This window comes from Cetorhinus maximus, chromosome 18 (genome assembly GCF_964194155.1).
Source record: "Cetorhinus maximus chromosome 18, sCetMax3.hap1.1, whole genome shotgun sequence".
In the NCBI taxonomy this organism is placed as follows: Eukaryota; Metazoa; Chordata; class Chondrichthyes; order Lamniformes; family Cetorhinidae; genus Cetorhinus; species Cetorhinus maximus.
In genome coordinates, this window is record NC_135896.1 from 42,449,383 (window position 1) to 42,468,027 (window position 18,645).

Sequence of the window (18,645 nt, forward strand, 5' to 3'; positions counted from 1 at the left end):
TCGGCCCCCAGCTGTGATTTCGTGCTGGCTGGCCAATTAACGGCCAGCCACTGAGAAACACGTGCTGAAATGCGCAGTGCTGCCGGGGTGGGGGCAGGAACAGGGTGGGCACCTACGTAACCGAAGGTGCTGGTGAGCGCTTCGAGAGAGCTCCCTGAAGGCAGACATCTGCTCCAGGGAGCTGCAGACCTCCACAGACTAAAGGACATGACAAAAATGCTGCAAAATATGGCCATGCAGCACATTCAAGCACCTGAAAGCATACCTCCATAAAAAAACGTACCCAGATAGCTCTCTTTCCTTTTTACCCCACGGAGATTTCATCCCTTCCTGGATCGAGGTTTGAGCAAAAATGTGAAAGCTGCCTGGGAGAATGGCCCATCCGCCAACCATAAATTTGGATGGGCCAGGTAAAATCACTGTTGATTGCATCGTTAATGGGCTTAATTTTCCACTTAATTGTCTGCGGGCGCACTCCCGACTGTCACACGTGCCCGCTGAACAAAATATCGCGCATGTGCGTGATGATGTCAGGATGATTGCCTGATATCATCTCATGCTATTTCACATCCGTCCGGGTCAGGCGGTGTCCGCCTGTGGGTCATAAAATTCTGGCCCTGATTCTGAAATTACTTGTTAGAATGGATGAATATTTTATCACCTCTTCAATGCAAGTAGCTGCTCTGACCAGTAGCTTGAATATGTATTTCAATTTAAACTTCAAACTGAGCATTAAAATTAAAAGATGTGGGAGTTCAGAAAGGATGCTATGCAATTTTATGAAGTTTGTCTTCCTAAAAGATAACATTCCATCTGTATTCTTAATGGTTGATCCATCGCTACCTAAGATGATATAATTTTGCTTGCTTGAAACGCTAAGTGACTTACTAATTCATTTTTATTAATTTTAACCAGGTATTCGGTGTTTTTGAATCACCAGACTTTTCTCGGATTAACACTGAAATTTATAGGCCTGTGATAAATGATGAAAGTTCTCCTGCACTAAGGAATGAACATAGTGTGTGTAACCAGAATGCTAGCACTTTTTACCAGCAAACACCTTCATTACAGGCGTATCACACAACCATTAGTGGCTCAGATACAATGGCACAGGTAATGTATAATACAATGATTAATAATTAGTTTTTGGATATCTGGTCATTACACTAATGATTACTATGTAACAATTGTACAGGGAGACAGCAAAGATTTCAGAGCCAATGCACCTATCCATCTATAACATAGTAAATATTTTTATATATATAATACACCTGTGTTTACAGGAAAGTCGGATCACGCTGCTGTTATTATAAAAGGGTGTTATGCCTGGGTAATGGGTTCTCTGGGCATTATCCCTCAATTACGACCATCAAAATACATTTATCACATTTACTGTTTTTTGGGATGCTCTGTGCAAATTGAATGTCTCTTTGCTTATGAAATAACAACAGCCTACATTTATATAGACCTTTTAATATGTGGCAACATCTCAAGGCACATCATAAAAGTACAATTAATATGAAAATGAAAGCTTGGGGAAAGAGGTGGATTTTAAGGATTTTCTAGGAGGAAGGGCAGAGGCGTTTAAAGAGGGAATTCCAGAACTGGGATTTACACAACCCCCAGTGGTGGGATGAACCTGAGGGGGCAATACACAAGACTTTAGAATCAGTGTCATCCAGTGTTCTCGGAGAACACAAAATAATGTTGGTCAATGAAGAGGAGTAATGGGTGAGCATGAATTGGTATAGGATTGGATATGGTGGCAGAGTTTGAAATGATATGTTGTATGTGGAGTGTAGATAAAGGGAGGCTGTCCAGGTAAGCATTGGAACAGTTACGACTGGAGATGAAAAAAGGCACAGATGAAGACTTGAGCAAGAGATGGGATTAGGTAAAATTTGAAAGTGATGATGTTATAGAGATGGAAGTAGGTGATCTTTGCGATGGAGAAGATATGGAACGTCTGCTTTCCTTACAAGACAGAGATTGCAAGGAGCCTGGTTCACGGCAGCAAATATGCGTCTAATGTAATTAGCCTGATATAAAACATCATCTCTTTCATCACTTTCTTTCTATCTGTTAACGTCTGCTCTCCCCCCTTTCAGCACCTGCACACCTCCACACCCTGCTCTGCGCCCACATGGCCCCTCCCTTTTACGGGCCTGCACAGCCCTCCCCATGCACCCTCTTGCCACCCCCTTACACATCTGCCCGTCAATGTCCTCTCTCCCTCTTTCTCTTCTCCCCACTTTTCCCTTTTACTATCTTGCTTTTCTTTTAATCCCCTGGTGAAGTTTAATTTCCTATACTTTTAATTTGCAACTATCTTTCAGTACACTCAACTTCAGATTTTTTTTGCATCTACAAGTTGGCACTAAACTTCATAGTCATCCATCTCGTGTTTTTCTGCCCCTAGTATAATGCCATTTGTTCTTGTCACATCCCTCCCTTTCCCTAACTAGTGCCCACTACTTGAAGATGTGATCTACCCACTGTCCTGCTACATCTTGCTACATCCAAAGCATTGATAGTACTACTTGCTACCCCTTGTTTCGGAATGCAAGCTCCCCATTCTCACTGATACCTACTCATTGAATCCCATTTGCCTCAAATATTTGTGCCTTTTCTATACTCATGCCTAATGCTGCCTCTTCATGTCAATTAACCACTACCAAAGCCCTTTGTTGTCAGTGACATGGAGAAGTGTCGCTCATGCAAATTCCTCATGAGCCTCGTGATCATCTATCAGTTCCGAAAAAGCTGTAAAGTTATGCTTAAAATTTTGGTGCAACATGATCCAAAGGCTTATTTCTGCAGTTTTATGGCATTTTTTGTCTTTATATATGTGATTTTAAAAAAACCTTCACTTACAATGTATTTCTTGTATTTTTGAATGTTTGTTTATGGCATGTGAATCATTTGTATTATAAATTAAAAGGGTTTACAAGTGCACTTTATTAAACATATTATGCATAATGTGCATAAATGATGGCCTAGCTTCAAATTTTAATTTTCATGCGTGGAGGACTGTAAGCAGAAATGTGGCATATGTTTAACCCTTGAGTCCCAATTTTTAGTCTTGATTTCTACTTGTTTTTTTTTACAGTCTAGCATATGCTAAATATCAGGAAATTTCTCAAATCTTGTCAAAAGAAAAATCACCATGAGTTTTGATGATAATTCCCAGTTAGTCCATTTCATTAAATCCTGGGCCCAATATGGATGAGAATTTGTTTTAATTTCAAATGTCTTTTTCTTGCACTTAATGTATCCAAAGAAAACTTAGTGTATGTTTTGTATTCTCATCTGGTACAAACATCTAGATGCGTCCAGTAGGTCCTATATCCCATGGATCGCAAAAATGGGTCTCTAGATGGGCAAGTCTTGCCGATGGCTATAATGGTGTTGGGCCAGTTAGTGGATTGCATGACCTTCAACAAGGGAGTGAGTATCAAGTTCAGTGGTGTCTTTGATAAAGTTATAATGTAAAGGATTGCTTTGTTCTTCTGACAGTCCACTATTTTTACTTTTTTTCTTAAAAGCTGGAGCTATCATTGATATTGGAAATTATGTTAAGAGTATAGAAACTCTAGATTCAGATGCAGCATCAACGACAAGCCAATCATCGCGAAAACGTCGGACGCTTCCACAGTTGCCAGCAAGTGAAAAGCTTGATAGTCCAAAATCAAAAGATTTCCTTCAGCAACGTTCTTTCCCCAGCACTGAATCAATAAAGAAGTTAGAATTGGAATTGCATTCTTTTCCACAGAATCATGAAAAATTGTGTATACGTGAAGACAGAGATTTGGAGCCTGACAGTTTGAGTGATAAATCTGATGATTCTTCACATGTTGTAAAAGTGAAGGGTAAAAAATGTAGAGTTTCAAAGGTCACCAGAAGATTACATCAAGAGCAGATGTGGAATGATCATGACAGATCTGAGGATCGGCAATGGGTAACAGATACAAATACACAAAATACAACCAAGGAGTTCCTGGCTCAGAGTAGCACTATATGCTCCACAGAGTATGATCTGAAATCTACTTCCTATAACACTACAAAAGAAAAAAAAGAGTTGGAAAGCCCTTCAAAACAAACTTTGGTAACTAAAGTAATGCCAGCAAACTTTGAGCGAAAACCAAAAGAACAAGAGCTTGGCTCAAAATCGGCAATTGTTACATCCTCCACAAGATGGTCATCTGCCCCAGATACGATCCAGCCTGTTATAGGAAACATTGATGCAATCTACTCCATGAGTAAAATGGGCCAAGTAACTGATAGCAGTCCCTCACAAGAAAGAAAGAAGACTCTTGCAAAAGATTCTCGTACACCTGTTATTAGACGAGAGAGTTTTACTAGAGACAGACCAAGTATTGAGAATGCAACCAATAAAGTTCCTAATATTTCAAGCCAGCCACCCTTTAAGGATCAGGCAAGAGGATCCTACAGTAGAGATTACACTGAGGATACACACCTCATTCTGAAAGATACTGAAGCTGCAATGGCAGCCTTAGCAGCCAAACTCCAGTCTCAAGATCATCAATTTGGTCAACAGGAAAGTAATTCCTATGCCCATGGAGATTCCTTCTCTGGCGAATCAGATAATGACACAACAAGTTCTGTCAGCTTGAAAAGTAAAAACGTCACAAGTTCTGCACGGAAACAGAGCAGCATGAATAGTGTACACAAAGGAAAAGCAACCCCATCAGTTCAAGACCAACCTCAGCCAGCCAATGCTCGGGAAAGGCTGACAGAGAAGCGCAGAGCCCAGCTTTCAGATACAACCAGCAAACCAGACTACAACAGGCGCTTTCAGCTGAAACGCAGTACAGGTTCTCGTGGCTCCACAGACTTTACAGATGATGAGAGGTCCTCCAGCCTTCCATATTTACCAATCACTGATGTAGGCTCTTCTGATCAGGAGCACTCTCAGACCAGTAAATCTCTGTTACGTAAAAAGTTTTCTAGTTCTATGCGTGCAAAAGAGGATTCGAGCAAGGCAGCAAAATCTTCTGTACAAACAACACTGACCCGTTCAAACAGCCTTTCGACACCTAGGCCTACCAGAGCATCTCTGCTGCGCCGAGCTCGCCTTGGAGATGCATCAGATACTGAAAGCGCTGATGTGGATAAGGCTTCATTGGCTTCAGAATTATCCACAACCAGTTCCACTTCTTCAAAGCAGCCAACGGATAAGAAATTATCACGGCTTGACCTGTTAGCTTTGCCGCGGAAACGAGCAGGGTCACTCACTGTAAACAGTGACACAGAAACTTCAGTGATAAGAAGCAGTTTTAGTGCCAGAAGTATTGATGCAACTACTACCAGTCGAAAGTCATCTAGTATTGATGCTAAAGCTACATCTAGAAAAAGTACTGGAAGTTCAGTGAAGCAGACATCACGAGTCCGTGCTAGTGTTGCAAAATCATCATCTAGTGAGTATACATCAAAAGAACATCTAGCGCATCACTACTATGGCAAACCATTTCAAAAGTGAACACAACAAAAATTTGTTGTAGAAGCTTTTTAATGAAAATTCTTCAATTTAAATATTCTAAACTTAGATTTTTGTAATGTACAAGTCTTTAAAACATGTTTTCCTTAGTGCACCATCAGTGACTTCCACTCGGGATCTGAGGCTATTTCTTCTGTGTCCCTTTTATTTTTCCCAGCCATCTTGGACCTTTTTTCCTTACTTCAGCCCTTCCTGTCATCCAGTGACTTTTCGTGCCCTCTCCTATCCTGATACTTTGTCTTTCCAATCCCTCCCCTAACCTATTATTGCTCCTTTGCCTTCCTATTCTTCTGTCAGATTCAAGTGTCCCTTTGAGTAACTCCATGGCTTCACTTTGCCTCTTTCAGCATTCTTTGAAGGACTGACCAAGCAAGGTATTGGCCACTGCTTAACTGTTCCATTATCCTCTCTCGTTGACATGTAACCCTTCCAAGGTAATCTCAACAACTCCTTCCTGTCATGCTCACTCACCTATCTCTGACCCATTGAACTTTGCCAGCAATTAACAACCATTGCCCCTTTCCACGTTTCCCTCCAGAATGTTCATCCATTCTTGAACAAGGCCATTGCTTTCCACCATCAAATTATGGATGATTATATTAACTCATGGATGATAACCTTTCACCCTGCTAAAGCCTCACTGCCTGACTGTAATTTCGACCACATACCTTGCCCAATTTGTCCCAGTGGCCCTTATCACCAAATCATAGATGGATATTTGTCGGTGTCAGTTTTGTCTAAGTGGGATGTCACAGTGGCGCAGTTGTTAGTGCTGCTGCCTCTCCGCTCCAGAGGTCTGGGTTCGATCCTGACCTCGGGTGTCTTTGTGGAGTTTGCACATTCTCCTCCTGTCTGCGTGGGTTTCCTCCAAGTGCTCCGGTTTCCTCCCACCGTCCAAAGACGTGTTGGGTAGGTGGATTGGCTACGGTAAATTGTCCCTCAGTGTGTGTGTTTGTGTGTGCCCTGTGATGGACTGGCGTCCTGTCCTGGGTGTAATCCGGCCAGCGCCCATTGCATGTTGGGATGGGCCACAACTCCCTGCGACCCTGAATTGAAAAAAACGGTTCTGGAAAATTGAGTGAGTTGTGTCTAAGTGGTAACACTCCCCCCTCTGAGTTCAAGTCTCACTCCAGAGATTTGGGCACAGAATCTAGGCTGACACTCTGTGTAGTGCTGACGGAGTAGTGCACAACTGGAGGTGCTGTCTTTTAGATGAAACGTTAAACCAAGGCTCTGTCTGCCGCCTCAGGTGGTAAAGATCCCCATGCACAATTGCAAAGAAGAGCAGAGAAATTCTCCCAATATTTATCCCAACATCACTAAAACAGTTCCACTCTTTTCACCTCTCTTTCAAAACCCTCATCATCTGCTTCACAATGACTTTTTTCCCCTGATCGCCAGATCAACTAACAGACAAATGTGAAACTTAACACCCTTTATGACAATTTTGTGGACAATTTCTCTGGTGGAGCCTTGCAATATAGCTCAGCGAGGGTACCCAGCATTTTTGTAGTTTACTGCATACTGCAAAATATTACAAAGAAGAAAAGCTGGCTTATTCCAGAAGCTAAAGTGGTTTATGAGGAATCTGGGGTGTGTGTGGTGTGGAAAGTGTCTCCATTCTCACAGCATGAAAAATGCAAAAGGGAAGGGGAAGAAGTAGCTCAGGACAGCCAGCAACCAAAGAGCAGAATACCCAATTTAACTGTGCTTTCAATGAATAAATGTTGAAATATCAAACAAAGGCACTTGGCACCCTGCTGTCTGTTCTTTCTTAACGCCCTTACAGATACCCTATCTGTCAAAGACTCCTGCCAAATTTATACACAATACAGAAATCCATAGGTCCCCTCCACAGCCTACTCTTAAAAGATTGCAAGCATACATAAAAATGAACTTGTAACTCCATGTGATCGATCCATATTTGCTTTCCCTAACAATACTCACTCTAACTACTTTTTGCTATAATGTCTACCCTTTCTCAGTTAACTTGCTTGCTTGAGCTCCTAATCCAGTATTTCTACGAGATGTTTTATGGCTCAGATGAGGTTTAGTAGTGGGTACCCATGATGGTTCCACTGGAATCTTAGAGGCCTAAGGTGATTCTTCTCTGAGAACAAGTTTTCAGGAGCCTTTCTCCTGAAGTGGCACGAGGTACTTGATTGATATCTGAAGTTCTCTCGTGCGTGTTTCAGGAGGTGCCTTAACAAAGTAAGCTCAATGCTGTTCTCTAGAAAAACAGTGACATGTCTGACCAATCCTTGGAATACACTACTGCTAGGTACAAGCTCAGACGTGCTTGATAGCATTACAAATTACATACTCCTACTCAGATCCTGGAAGTTCTGAGCAAGTGTGGTGATCAGAGCGATCCTTGAGGTGCATGAATGCTGGTTGAACTTGTGGATTGACACCTTGACTTGCAGGAAATCTCCTTGAGAGGTACCCCTTCCTGCATTGTTTGGCAGATCTTGGGCTGGTAGAGATGACACTTTCTGCCACTTACCTGCAGAAGCCAGAGCAATCCTCTCGTAGAGCTTCCTGCTTCTTACTCACAATGAGAAGGAAAATGCAGGCAACCTGCCAACTGGGGGGAGAATCCTGCCCACAGTGTCTTGTCCCTGGCTGTCATTATTCTTGGCTATTTATTGATTGCAGGGGAGGTAGGCAAAGATATGTTGACATGTCGTGTTTCAGGATCCAGCTTTAGAATGCAGTTGAAATTGTGGACCAAGCCAACCTGTCACTTCCTGAAGAGTTAAGCATTGTTTAATATTTTGGGATAAATTCTGGAGCATGAAACTGGTATAAGGCATAGAGTATTACTTATTCTATTTTGATGAATGTTACACTAAATCCTAATGCAACTTTTCTAAGAGGCCCTATGCAGTGTCTCCATACACTAAAGTGCTAGGATACATTTACATAATGGGTCACATAACAAGTTACTGTTCTGTAAGAGGAATGTTCTTAAATATCTGTTTACAGAGAAGAGAGATGACTGAAAGGCCACTAAATGCTGTAGTCAATTCCAGAGTAGAGTTTGAAGAGGGTTTTTGGAAAGGTTGTCTTAATGGAGGTCTCAACTGTAAAAGATGAGTTTAAAGGAGGAAATAACAATTATTTTGAATCTGTAATAATTTGATATTCTTCTCGAGCCTTGTAATTGATAGAGCAGCATAAAAACTTCATAAATGTGCACAGTAATTGGTTCTATCTTTACAGTAGCCTTAAAATAGTTGGAAAAAGGTCATTGTTAGCTGTTGTCTTGCTAAAGAGTTAGGTTCTTATTTCACTCACTTCTAATCTTACAATGGTACCTTATAACAGAATTTATTGTCTCTGGTATACTAACAAAAATCAGATTAACTGTGACAAAGTCTGTGTTTACTATCAATATTTATTTTGGTGGTGAGTTCATGGGATTCTCTCACTAATGCAACTCACTGTGGGATGTTTAATGAGCATGAAAGTTATGTTTCGCTTTCTCTTACATTAGTCTTTTACCTCCTCTGGCTATTTTATACTAAATTCCTACAAAATGGAGATTGGTCTTGTGTTTCAAAAACGATACCATATTGTTAAATGTGTCTTAAATGTAGTTTTACTTCTTGGCTGGCTTAAAATGCTGGTCAGATGCTTGAAAAATAACACCTTATTGGTCTGGGTGCAGGACTGGGAGGGAAAAGATTTGTATCCCTATGTGCTACTATATAAAGTACTGTTACTGGTCCACTCCGTGGCTAATGAACATCAATTGGTTCAAATGCATTTTTTTAAACATTGGGAGTAAAACTTTATGCATGTTTTTCATGCAATTTTAAAAGAAATGCAAGAAGAGACATTACGGCAGGTGCTTGTGCAGAAATCTTTTAAGACGAGACAAGCTAACAAAACAGTTCATAAAGCATATAGCATCCTGGACTTTATATATAGAGGCAGGGAGTTATACTGAACCTATATGAGACATTAGTTCGGTCTCAGTTGGAGGATTGTGTCCATTTTGGGCACCACACCTTAAGAAAGGTGTGAAGGTTTTGGAGACGATACAGAAGAGATTTAATAGAATAGTTCTAGGGATTACAGTTAGGTGGGTAGATTGGAGAAACTGGGCTATTTTCCTTGTAACAGAAAAGGCTAAGAGGAGATTTGATAGAAGTGTTTCAGAGTGGACACCGATTTTAAAGTGATTGGCAAAAGAACCAGAGACAACAATGGGGAAAATGTTTTTTACTCGACAGGTAGTGAGGATTTTGAAATGCACTGCCTGATAGCTACTATTGAATTTGTATTCAGCATCCTATCAGAGGGAATTAGATAAAAACTTGAAGGTGCAAATATTGCAAGGGTATAGAGAAAGAGCGGAGGATTGGGACAAACCGGATTGCTGTTTGAAAGAGCCAGCAGAAACTTGATGGATCAAATGACCGCCTTCTGTGTTGTGCTATTCTATAATTCTATGAATGTCATTGTGATGATTTGTCCTCAGGTTTGGCAGATACCTGGCATGTGGCAGTGAAATTCTAGCTTATTGGAACATAGCAACTGAACTAGATCATTCAAACCTTCAAGCCTGTTCTGCCATTCAGTTAGATCATGGTTGATTATCCTAACTCCATCCTCCTGCTTGGCTCCCTATCCCTTGATATCTATGATGAACAAAAATGTGTCAGTCTGAAACCTAAAGTTGTTAATTGAGCTGGCAGCTATTGCTTCTTGGGCAAGAGAATTCCACACTTGACCTTCCTTTGCGTGAAGAAGTGTTTCCTAACTTCTCTCCAGAATGGCTTCGCTCTGACTTTAAAGACATGTTCCCTTGTCATTGACTCCCCTTATCAGCAGAAAATGTTTCTCTCAACCCTATCAATTCATTTCAAATTCTTAGAAACCTCAACCAAATCCCTTCGCCTTCTATATCTAGGAAATACAAACCTCATTTATGTAATTTCTCCTCATAAGCTAACCCCTTGGAGCCCTGGGAACATTCTGGTGAATCTGTACTGCACAACTTCCAGAGCTGGCATAACCTTTCTAATGGGCAATGCCCAGAACTGTAAAAGGTACTTTAGATGTGGGCTAGCCAAAGCTTTGGATAGATGTAGCAAAAATTACTTCACTATTATATTCTAACCCTCTAGTTATAATCGGTAACATTCAGTTAGCTTTTTTGATTATTTTTGTAAGTCTTTTAGGTTTACTGATCTGTGTACATGGACTTGTAAATATCTTTGCAATCTTGAACTATAGTGGGGGTCACGGGTCACTGGGAACAGGTAGGAAAGTGGAGCTGAAGCCATGACCAGATCAACCATGATCCGAATGGTGGGCTTTATCGTTTACACCTGCACTTATTTCTTATGTTCCTGTGTTCTTTGGACCTAAACTGTTCCTAGCTTTTCAGCATGTTAGAAAAAATAGCCAGATTAATCTTTTTGCAGATGCAGCAGACTTCTGTTTCTAAGGCCAGGGGTTCAGGCTTCTTTCACAAGTCGAGGCATACCTCATGTTTCTGAATGGGAAAATTCATTTTACAGAACATTCAGAGAGAAGCATAATTACTTCATCTTTTATAGAAGGTCAGAACTCAACTCCTGACGGAGCAGTGACCTTTGCTCCAAGGTTCTGAGCAATCTCCCTTTGTAGGAATCACGTACTTTGTCTTAAACCTTGGGTTGTTCTATCTTTTGCTGTTATTCCTTTATTACCTTTCTCTTTGTTTGAAACTAATTCTTTTACAAGACTCGAGATGGAGACAACAAACTTCAGATTACACTTCTACTTCAGAGGAGGAGTATAATTCAAATCACACCTCTCCTAAACACAACCGCTTACATGCTTCAACAGCCACACACAGCAGTAGAGCCCAGTCTTCCAGTTCAGGAAGAACAAGACAAAATGTGGATGATGATGAAGATCCGTATGAAAACTGGACTACACACAGCGCAGAAATTGCAAGGTATTGTAGAATTGTACTTTGTACCATCGATAGTAAAACTGAAAAGCAAGCAGTAAAGCAGATAATTTTGATTTCATACTAGATGTGCTTTTCCTGCTCTTTTTCATCTTGGTCATTATCACGCAACATACTGAAGTCAAGACCACTGGCTAACGACCTGTTCTCAACTTGCTGCTAACATTGTTGTTGATTCAGCTGCTAAAAGATGCACAGAGTGCCTTGCTCCCTGATATCTCCCTCTTTGAGAAAATGTTGAGCTCCTTGACCTATCCCCCAGTAACAAGGCTAATACCAGGAGCTCAACCTCAGGAATTGTAAATAATAGTAGGAACACACGGAGTACCAATATAGCCATATGTACTTAAGAGTCCATAACTACTTCAAGGGCAAGGAAAGGCTAAGTTGGGTACTCATTGTTTAAAATGTTCCTTTTATAGAAGAAAATAATAAATAATTTTTTGAACAATTTGATTGCTCTCCCTTAAATGCAAGGCCTTTGTGGCAGTGTCAGTTACAAAAGATATATCCTGGAACAACTCTGTTATAAATACCAAAGGTTGTAATTTTGAATATGCCTGATAGTTACTTTGCCTGTACTGGTCAATAGAGTGGTTTCTTAGGGGTCTCATGGTTCTTGATTCTCATGCCTATTTGAAGTTATGATCGTTGCTATTTTATTGGTACCATTCAGACATGACAGTTCTCTCTATGTAAGTGATTTAAATTAAGTTTATTATATTCTATGTTAGGGGATTACTTTGAACAAAAAGTATTCCTACCCTTAAAATGTGTCTCCCATTGAGAGTCTCATTAGGAAAGCAGACCATACATATCTTTTCTAGTTTTGTCACTAATACTTTAATTTTGGAATGGAGCACTGTCTATCTCTTTCTCTTGTGGCGTATTCTCACTTTTGTAGGTCAGCTGAGCCCGGATGAAACTTGCCATGTAAAGAGTTACAGAGCTCTTGAATGAAATTCAACCACAATGGTGGGTCAGATTCTTTTCCCTGATTAAGGTCGCTTTGAAACTGATGCAGGCTTTCTCTGTAGAGGGTGAAGAACACTAGTAATCAATGTAGTTTAAAATATGTTTGTAAAAGGGGGAAAAAAATCATCTTTATCATATAGCCCTCTGGTTTGTGACATCAGTGGAGAATAAGCTTTGTTCTAATGTCTCCTGGTTTTAGCCACTTTAGACTTGCCTACTGACATCAGTTAGTGAGTAGTAATAAACGCACTTTATGTGCCTGCTTTTCAAATGATTTCAATAAGTATTGTAGATCACAGGTGATATATATCTTTTGATCTTAAATATTTATTTGACATTATTCATACTTTCAGTAAGAATTCAGTATATTCACCTATAGTTTTGATAACTAAAAGCCACCAGATATTCAAACATAACAGATGATGAAATCTGTTTCACAGCCAATTGTCACAAGTTTTCACCTCTGCCCATTGGATTTTCCGTTCTTTAGGGATCTCCTGTGACAGCCAAAGAGAGACACAATATAGTCAAATGGGATAAATTTATTAGCATTATGCTTGTATGTAGCGGTTGCACTATGACGACCCCTAATATCTCATAAGTGGGTTTTCCATGCAAGCAGCAATATTGCAAGTTAATGGAATATAAATCCCTTTTCAAGGATCTTCTGATGAGCGATATCCACTAAAGTATAATTAGTATCAGTTAATCCATTGTCGGATGCATTTTGAAGATGCTATATATGTTCTTAAAATTAAACATAAAAATTGTTCCATTAATAAGACGGCCTTTATAAAGTGTGAAAAATAATAATCAGTCATGTTGGTCTAAATTCTGTACTTGAAAAACCTGTATATAGTGATTTTCTCGTTCTTATCGTGATCATGTAATCTAATTTCTGGGCTCAGATGTCAATTATAACCTGATTTCTGAAACTAATATAGTACATGACTGACAATACAGTTTAATAAATGACTAAATGATGTTTATCGATATTATAGTTAACCACAGGAAAATTTAACCTGCCACAATGTGATGTCACTCAATCAATATTGCTGACCGTTTTATGAAATAGGGGAAACAAGAAGTTCTAGTAGTAGAACAGCTGAATTTCAAATGACTATAGTCTTGGCATTGTTTCAAAAATCTAAACCATTTTGTGCTGCATCAGGCTTAAGCCTGGCTGCATACTTTGTAACATGGTGACAAAACAGAAAAGCCTCCCTATTACTGTAGCCTCCTCTTGCTCTATAACATTCCTAGAACTCTCTGTTCCTGCCAATGTGGCTTCTTGTGCATCACTGCTTCTTTTCACCCCACCATTGGCATCCATGCCTTCAATCTCCTTGGGCTCTATGCTCTGAAATTCCCCCCCCGCCCCCTGCCCACCTTAAATCTCTCTCCCTCTACACCTAGTTCATATCCTTTAAGAGCCTCCCGGAAAACCAATCTCTTTAGTCAAGGTTTCTCATACTTGACTCAGTATCCATTTTTCCTTGTACTGAAGTACCTTCTAACTTAAAGCCACAATAGAAATGCAAGCATCGTTATCTGCTTATGTCCACTTTAAAAAAATAATGGGACAATACTAAATCTGATTTTAGACTTCCAAGCTTGGGCTACATCTAGAGAGAGCATTTTGAGTTTTGAAATATTTGGAAGACATCCTGGCTATAAGCCTGTTGTTGCTTTCATACTGGAGCTTTCTTTGTTTGGATTCCAGGGGACCAAAATTGTGAACAGTTCCCACTGTTTACATCAATAAATCTAAATACCTTATACCAGTGTCAGAGTTGTAAGACAACACAAAACTGATTTTGCTGCTGGAAGAATTAATCTGGATTTAATAATGTAAACGCTGGGAGCCAGCTCATGGAAACTGAACCCCCGGAATCTGATTTAAACAAGTGCCAGTCGCAATTTGGTTATGCTAATTTACCTTGGGAGTTAACAATTTAGAGTAATATTTTGACAAGTTTTGGCGGCTGGTCAGGACCTGAGCCCATCACTCTCTTTCCATTTTCCCTCTCTCTTATTCTTTACCCCACCGAGACCTCTCCTATTGTCATGCCTCCTTTTACTACTTCAATCTCTGGTGCTCTGCCCTCCATTTCCCTACCCCAACCCTTTAGTACTTCTTTATCTTCCTGTTCTCATGCTGCAGTCCCAGGCTTAACTCCCTCAAATAAGCCTCCAGCTTCCCCCTGTGCCCCTTCCAGCATCCTCTGACGGGTTCGTCGGGGCACTCGGCACTGTCTCATTCTGATCTACGACCCTAATTTTCCCATCCCACTCTCTCTCTTGTCAACCTTCCCACACGGCACCAATCTCCTTTCTGTCCAACTCAACCCTCTGCTGACCCCGTGGACTTTGCTAGTGGATCAGTCACACTGCCCCACTCCATATCTCCCTTCAGAATATGTATTCACTCATGAACAAGGCCCTTACCATCCATGAACTTATTGTGATGATTGCATCAACATCATGGCCTTAATGGAAATCTGGCTGAGGGGTGATGACACCTTTCCCCTTAATGAAACCTCCCCACCTGGCTATATATTCCTCCACTTTCCCCATGAAGTCTGTCAGGGTGATTACATAGCTGTTATCACCAAATGTCACGTTAACCTGAGTCGTTACTCCTCTGGCACTTCCTTCTCCTCCTTTGAGCATCCCATCTTGTTCTCTCAAGTACGGTATCTCACCAGGGTATCTTCACTGCTTTCCTCCTTCAGCCTCCACACCAAATGGCTTCTCACCCTTGGTGATTGCAACCTCAATCTCTCTCCTCTGAGCTCACTGCCCTCTTATCCGCCCTAAATCTCTCCCTCCATGTAAACTCCCCAACTCATATTCAAGGTCACTCCCTTGGCCTTGCAATCTCAAGTGGTCTTGCTAGTCCCAACATACCAATCACAGATACGGTCCTCTCTGATCTCTTCCATGAATCACTCACCACCCACACCCTCCCCTTCCATGCCTCAACCCTACTTCCTTCAGTATCCACCCCGGAAAAAGTTATCCCCAGTTCACTTACAGCAGCACTTTAAACCCCAAATGTCTAGCCTTTGGTCCTCTGTTCACACAACATTTCTGCAGCTACTGACTTGTTCAACTGTACTTTTATCTCCACCTTTGATGCCCTAGTCCCGAATAAAACTATTGCTCTCTTTCAGCCTGGACATTTTCCCTCTTCCAGCCTGGACATTTTCCCTTTTCTATAGACCTTATCCCAGTTCCTTTAATTACAATGAATGAGGACTTGAAAGGATATGGCAGACAATTGGTTTAGCCATCCATTGCCAGATGTAGCTGGATCACATAAAGCACTATCAGATCCTGTTCTCATCTGCTAAAACTGTTCAACATTCCAAGATCACCTGGAACACAAAGATGATCCCTGGCTTATTTTCTCTACTGCAACCTGTCATCTTAAATCCTTCTCCCCTGTCTCCTCCACCCTTATCTCCAACAATAAGTGAAAGTAGCTCATGGACTTCTTTGTCACTAAAATTGAGACCCTATCTGAACAGCTGTTTCTGCCGCATCCCTCCCTTCTGCGAACCCACTGGGCCAAACTCCCTCTAAAGTACTCCCGCTACAATAGCCCTGCACTTGCTCAAGTTTCTTTCTTGTCAACTCTCATGCACTCTCTGAGCTTATCTTGTCCATGAGACCCACCTCCTGCTCCCTCAGCCCCATTCCCACTAAACTGAGCTGACCACTCAACTTCCTCTTCTGATCCCCTTATTAGCTGATATTGTTAACAGTCCTCTCTCTTCAGGTACGAACATACATATGAATTAGGAGAAGGAGTAGGCCACTCGGCTCCCTGCGCCTGCTCCGCCTTTCAATAAGATCATGGCTGATCTGAATGTAACCTCAACCCCACATTCCTGCCTATCCCCGATAACCTTTCACCCCATTGTTAATCAAGAATCTTATCTAGCTCTGCCTTAAAACTACCCAAAGACCCTGCTTCCACCGCCTTCTGAGGAAGAGAGTTCCAAAGACTCCCAACCCTCAGAGAAAAAAATTCTCCTCATCTCTGTTTTAAATGAGCGATCCCTTATTTTTAAACAGTGACCCCTAGCTCTAGATTCTCCCACAAGAAGAAATATCCTCTTCACATCTTCACATCCACCCTGTCAAGACCCCTCAGGATCTTAAAGATTTCAATTAAGTCACCTCTTACTCATCTAAATTCCAGTGGATATAACTCTAACCTGTCCAGCCTTTCCTCATAAGACAACCAGCCCATTCCTGGGATTAGGTCCAGTAAACCTTCTCTGAACTGCTTCTAATGCATTTACATCTTTCCTTAAATAAGGAACTGTACTGTACACAATACTCCAGATGTGGTCTCACCAATGTCCTGTACATCTGAAGCATAACCTCCCTACTTTTATAATCAATTCCCCTCACAATAAACGATAACATTCTATTTGCTTTCCTAATTACCTGCTGTACCTACGTACTAGCCTTGTGATTCATGCACTAGGACACCCAGATCCCTCTAATTCTCAGAGCTCCTCAATCTCTCACCATTTAGATAATAAGCTTTTTTATTCTTCCTGCCAAATTGAACAATTTCACATTTTCCCACATTATACTCCCTTTGCCAGATCTTTGCCCACTCACTTAACCTATCTATGTCACTTTGTAGCCTCATCACATCCTCTTCACAATTTACTTTCCTACCTATCTTTGTGTCATTAGAAAATTTGGAAACCATTCCTTGGGTCCCTTCATCCAAGTCATTTATATAAATTGTAAAAAGTTGACGCCCAGCACTGATTCCTGTGGCACACACGCCAACCAGAAAAAGACCCATTTAGCAACTTCCTGCTTCCTATTAGCTAGCCAATCTTCTAACCATGCCAATATGTTACCCCCTACACCATGATCTTTTGTTTTCTGCAATAACCTTTGATGTGGCACTTTATCAAATGCCTTCTGGAAATCTAAGTACAGTACATCCACCCTTTATCCACAACACATGTGACTCCTTCAAAGAACTCCAATAAATTGGTTAAACATGATGTCCCTTTTACAAAACCATGTTGATTCTGCCTGATTACCTGCTATAACAGCTTTAATAATAGTTTCACTAACATTTTCTCTATGACAGATGTTACGCTAACTGGCTTATAGTTTCTTGCTTTCTGTCTCCCTTTTTTAATAAAGGAGTTATATTTGCTGTTTTCCAATCTAATGGAACCTTCCCCGAATCTTGGGATCTTTGGAAAATTTAAAACCAGTGCATCAGCTATCTCACTGGCCACTTCTTTCAAGACCTTAGGGCCTGGAGATTTGTCAGCCCACAGCCCCAACAATTTGCTCAATACCACTTCCCTGGTGATTGTAATTTTCCCTGAGTTCTCCCTCCCATTCCTGATTTACAGCTATTTCTGGGATGTTGCTTGTGTCCTCTATAGTGAAGACCGAAGCAAAATACCTGATTAATTCATCTACCGTCTCCCTACTTTCCATAATCAGTTCCCCAGACGCATTTGCTATAGGACCAATGCTCACTTTAACTCTTTTCTTATTTAAACATCTATAGAAACTTACTATCCGTTTTTATATTACTAGCTAGCTTTCTCTCGTACTCTTAATTTTTCCCTCCTTATTAATCTTTTTGTCATTCTTTGCTGTTCTTTATATTCTTTCCAATCTTCTGACCTGTCACCTGCCTTTGCGTAATTGTATGCTTTTTCTTTAAGTACTGTATTGTCTCCCTCTCCCTTAAATCTGCTGTAATCACCTCCCTCATCCAAAAAACCAACCCTTGGCCCAGCATCTTTGCAAACTACCTAAGTCCAACCTCTCTTTCCTCTCCTAAATCCTTAACCGCATTGTTACCTCCCAAATCCATTCCCATCTTTCCTAGGACTCCACATATGCTGATGACATCAAGCTCTACCTCATCACCACCTCTCTCAACTCCTGCACTGTTGCTAAATTACTAGACAACTTATCCAACATCCAGTACTGAATGAGCAGAAATTTCCTGAATTAAATATTGCAAAGTATGATGGTGTGAGCATATTGGCTGCTGCATTTCCTACAGTACATAAGTGACTACACTTCAAGAGTACTTCATTGGCTGCAAAGTGCTTTGAGACATCCAGTGGTATTAGAAATGCTGTAAAAATGCAAGTCTTTTTCTTCTTTTATT

At 40.8% G+C, this 18,645-nt stretch overlaps 1 protein-coding gene and 1 long non-coding RNA gene across 9 annotated transcripts in view; one reads left to right on the forward strand and one right to left on the reverse strand.

Moving 5' to 3' along the window:
- Positions 1-18,645, reverse strand: part of LOC144693108 (uncharacterized) — a 90,170-nt gene that overhangs the window by 48,248 nt on the left and 23,277 nt on the right. The gene's annotated exons all lie outside the window — the stretch shown is intronic.
- Positions 1-18,645, forward strand: part of cep170ba (centrosomal protein 170Ba) — a 77,322-nt gene that overhangs the window by 40,770 nt on the left and 17,907 nt on the right. For 5 of the 7 annotated variants that reach the window (XM_078562514.1, XM_078562509.1, XM_078562513.1 and 2 more), the window contains exons 10-13: positions 916-1,113; positions 3,327-3,447; positions 3,546-5,438; positions 11,258-11,474. In XM_078562514.1, the coding sequence (XP_078418640.1) occupies positions 916-1,113; positions 3,327-3,447; positions 3,546-5,438; positions 11,258-11,474 (2,429 nt within the window). Of the gene's footprint in view, positions 1-915; positions 1,114-3,326; positions 3,448-3,545; positions 5,439-5,865; positions 6,220-11,257; positions 11,475-18,645 lie in introns of those variants that run through there. The other 2 variants (XM_078562516.1, XM_078562512.1) reach the window with 2 other exon arrangements.